This window comes from Anarrhichthys ocellatus, unplaced genomic scaffold, assembly GCF_004355925.1.
Source record: "Anarrhichthys ocellatus isolate YVR2014 unplaced genomic scaffold, GSC_Weel_1.0 scaffold4, whole genome shotgun sequence".
NCBI lineage: Eukaryota > Metazoa > Chordata > Actinopteri > Perciformes > Anarhichadidae > Anarrhichthys > Anarrhichthys ocellatus.
In genome coordinates this window covers 7360685-7365094 of record NW_022280034.1, presented here as the reverse complement: position 1 = coordinate 7365094, position 4410 = coordinate 7360685, and the positions used below count along the sequence as shown (strand labels likewise).

The following is a 4410-nucleotide window of genomic DNA, read 5'->3' as shown; positions in this document are numbered from 1 at the left end:
TCACGGGAATCAGTCATGTAATAGCAGGAGGGAAGGGGGACGGGGGGGGGGAGAGAGCTCAAAGGAACTGACTGGGTAGGAAAATAAGTCTCTCATCAAATTCCTTCCCTGGGCCGAGACAAAAGCAGGACCTGGCACTCAGGCACCGTCGACTACACACACTCGGGAGACGGAGAAGAAGAAAATAACAACACGCACATCAAAACCGGAGCCAAACAAATCCACGAAGAGTTCAGATAGGTCTTCAGTGGAACTGCCAAGAGGAACAAAATCAAATAAATTGGGGGGATAGTCTCGTTCGGGCTGGCCCGACAAACCGGAAAACATTGTTTAGAATATATGAGGAAGGTGACGGAGGACCATGCTAAACGACTCAGAAAGCAGATACCCAATGTTTACCCTCGCAAACTCCAAAGAAAAGCCCCTCTCCCTTATAACGCGGGTGGGAACACAAAACTGAATTCAAGGCGGCTTAAGTGCTCTCTGGAATCACTCAGCATTCCTCCGTCTTCAACACACACACACACACACACACACACACCGTCAAATTTGACTGTGACAGTGTATTCATCCATAACTGCGATTTGTTCTTTGGGGAATTTGGCGGGGCTTCATATTCCCCCCCCCCCATCTTCTCTCCCTGTCCAAGAGGCTGTCTCCATCACTCTCAATCGCCAGCTGATTGTACATATGTACACAGCAGAGAGTCGCCATAGCAATTGTGGTATCGCTCAACGCTAAGTCATTACGAAACCAGAATCAGGATTCGTGAGGCGGCGCAGAGATCTGATTAGAATTGAGGCCGCAGCAATAACTGCTTTGGTGCATTCTTGAAACACCTGATTATTGATTGCTTTGAGGAAATACTAATGTCTTAATGTATCTTGGCATAGCCCTGGTAGCCCACAATATATGGGTATCAGCACTGGTAAAGAGTATATTTATGAATATATATTTAAAAAAGCAACTGAATTCAGTCCTCTGAGTTTGGACCGTTTATACTGAGTGAAGCTTTCTAACTCACAGCAATGCTGAATATTCTTAAAGGCCCTGTTATGGTATGTATAAAGTTTTCCTAGAGACCAATAATACTTAACTTTGACTTCATTTGAAACTTTAAAGCCAAAAGTCGAGCATTAAACTTCGACGACTGTATTGTGAACCCAGGTCAATAGTTTCCCTAAAGACTGGCTGCCACGAGCATGACTTATGTCCCCGGTATATCGAACAGTGACTCAGACAAGACACCCCATGCGTTGCCTGCAGGCTAAACTATCAGACGAACCTAACTTCTCCTCTGCTATCACAGTTTTAGTCTGGTTGTTGTGGTGAGCTGACAGCTACCTACAGACAGAGAAGGCCTGACTTTCCTTTGTTGTGATTGGTCGGCTCGAACACACACACACACACACACACACACACACACCCACACACGAAAAAAAAAAAAGCATGCTCCTCTAAAAAGTGAAACTTTTCTCAACTTCAGAAAGGCTGTCAATACTGCATGCATACAATGCACGTGTATCAGTGTCATATCACTCAAAACAAGCCCAAAACTACTCTGCAAATTCTGCAGGCCACCTCTGGGATATTCACTAAATCACATCACCCAGTTTTCAAAAGTTCACTTCCAAACTTCCTGGAAAAAGGGGCAGACATTTCTGAGGAATAACAACGAGGGTTAGTGGGAGTAATAACATCGTGTTTAATCCCACACAATTCTGCCTCGTACAAGAGTGAGGACAGCAAGCCAAGGGGGACTCGCAGCAAAAACAAACCAACGCTCCTGCCGACAGATGTGTGTTGGCAACGTGTACGACATAATCAAGTGTCAGGAGTTTATCGATAACAAATGACTCAAAATATATTTCATCGAGGACGTACCTAAAGTGAGAAAGATCTCAGCTAAGATAAGGTGTATGTTGAGACAAAACTTTTCACGTATTAACAGCGAGTCTCCCCCTTTTCCTCAGCTGCCCTCCTGCCCCCTTCTTCTTCTTTCTCTACAAAGTTCCCCTCCGCTTTGTGGCTCAGCTACAAACCTCAGCCCCTTCCACGCTGCTGCTGCTGGGAGGAAAAAACAAAAAAACCAGGTCACGAATCGCCTTACACCAGCCTGCCTCCGTATGGTCACAACTCCGCCCCCTCCCCTCCCCTCCCTCCACACCTTCCCCCTAGCAGCACCTCTCGCTCAAAACCTCATTCCATCACCGCGGCCAAATCCGCCTCATCCATTCTCCCTCCTCCTCCTCATCCCCCCCCGTTTCACTTCTTCCCACCCCCTCTTCTCCGCTCCCCACCCTTCCTGCGCCCTCAGCCCAGTGCTAATTGGTAAATCTGTTGAACCATGCCAGCCCCCAACAATGAGACACCTGGAGTTCTGTCAAAACAAGTTCCCCTGTGAAACGGCCTCCAGCGTTAATACAGTAGCGTAGGGAGCTCGCCGAGTCTGTTGTCGCTCACCGGGCCGGCCGCAGAACGGAGCCGGAGATCGTGCAATCTGGAGACATTGCCGGTCTGTTAGGGAGTGGTTCGTCATAAATTAGATTATTTATCAATAAGACTTCTGAACCTTGATCCTACTTCTTTGTGCAAATGAACTATGGCCAAATCATGATTACTCCGACTCTCTAAAAGCCTTCCGAGTTGTTCTTCTTGCCCAATATCTGGCCTGCAAGTCTCTGGGTTAGATAAGTGCACGTTGTTGTATGCAAACACATGAAAGTTATAGCCTGACCTAGCTCTGACTACCTGTCATCTAAATCTCAAGTCACACCTTAGAAGCAACAATACTACACACACGCTGGTGTAGACAAAGGTGTGTTTGTCAGACACGCATGCAGAAAGACAGGCACACCCAACAGTGATCCTGCCAGACCTTGTCAAACAAGTTCTAGCAAAGGCACATGTGAAAGAGAAGGAGAGGAGTCAGGCAGCAGGTTGACAAGGGGATTGTTGTTACTTATTTTTCTTCTAAATCCTCGGAGACGACACCGTTGTATTAATAGCTATTTGCACAATAAAGCATGATTTACCTGTTTCTCTCTCTTTTGACTTGTGTTATTCACTGGCAACAAATGCCCTGCAGAGTGTGCAAAATCAACAAGCAATTGATTAGTCAAACAATTCAAGCAGGCAATCCACGGAGCCACGGTCGCCTCAGAGGAGATTAATAAATTGCCCTTTGGGTATCATAATGCCAGCATCTATCCAGCTTCACACAGATGAACTGAACAAACCCAAAACAAGGCTCGCTGAAGTCCTCCGCATGTCAGCTCACAGAGAACTCAAACTAACTTTACCCTCAAGTTCTACTTCCTTTAAACTACAGCTTGTATTAAAGTGATTTTTTTTTTTTAAAGGTTGCAGGACAAGGACTAGATAACATGCAGCGTTACTTTTCTATTTGCACAATAAAGCATGATTTATTGGTGAGGTTTATCTTTTATCCAAATCTTCAACCAGTAGATGTCAACACTTTGTCCTCACATGACATGTCTTCTCTGTCCTACATTCAGGCCCAGATGCTGTGAATAAAGACAGCACAACAGCTTCTCAATGAAGTACAAAGACTGCCTTCTCCTGCTGGTGGATTTGAGGCTAATTCAAACCAAATACACCCACAATGACTCCCAAAGCTAAAACGGATGTTACCATTAAACCAAAACGATCCGGAGACTGAGACCGGTTAGTCACAAGACAAATAAAGTAGGCAAATAGAATCTTTAACACACAGAAAACACCTCGACTACCCAGTGAGGCTCTCTTTTAAGGTTTAAGATTTTAAGTCAGCACTTGAAATGCATGTACCATCCAAAATATCCCTCCCCCACAAACATCCCATCACCTGATTGACATTTCAGACATTAAAAAGCACACCAGCAACAAAGCAGCAGCACTGAATTATAGCACAAAAGCACAACACAGCAGGATTATCATCAGCAGCATCATCATCATCATCATCATCATCATCACCAGAATTGAGGTTATTTTTGTTTAAAAATCATCAATTATCAGTTGTTAATTTGCGTGTGGAATCAGCCAAAAAAATCCAACAAGATATTTTTGGAATTCAAAGGTCTCTCACCAAATGAAATTGGTGAAGGCTCAGATCTGACTGTCCGGGGAATTCCCAGCAGAAGGGCCCCTGAAAGGCAAAGATGGATGTTCCCAAGTCACACAATTATATCAGCTCTCCATCTCTCAATCCCCCTCTCTCTCTCTCTCTCTCTCTCTCTCACACACACACACACACACACACACACACACACACACACACACACACACACACACAAATAAATAGAATACCCACATAGAGCATGTGTACGTGTGCACAACAGTTTGGCTCGCTGTGACCCCGACACACAGAGAGGCTATGGCTCGACTCACCAGCCTTTTATAGCATGCTGC

The 4410-nt window shown here is 45.2% G+C and overlaps 1 protein-coding gene across 21 annotated transcripts in view; it reads right to left on the bottom strand.

The window, feature by feature from the left end:
- The window catches only part of tcf7l2 (transcription factor 7 like 2), an 87025-nt gene that overhangs the window by 45649 nt on the left and 36966 nt on the right, over nt 1–4410 (bottom strand). For 14 of the 21 annotated variants that reach the window (XM_031843668.1, XM_031843669.1, XM_031843665.1 and 11 more), the window contains exon 5: nt 4088–4147. The exons of the other annotated variants lie outside the window; for them this stretch is intronic. In XM_031843668.1, the coding sequence (XP_031699528.1) occupies nt 4088–4147 (60 nt within the window). The remainder of the gene's footprint in view (nt 1–4087; nt 4148–4410) is intronic. 21 annotated transcript variants of the gene reach the window in all.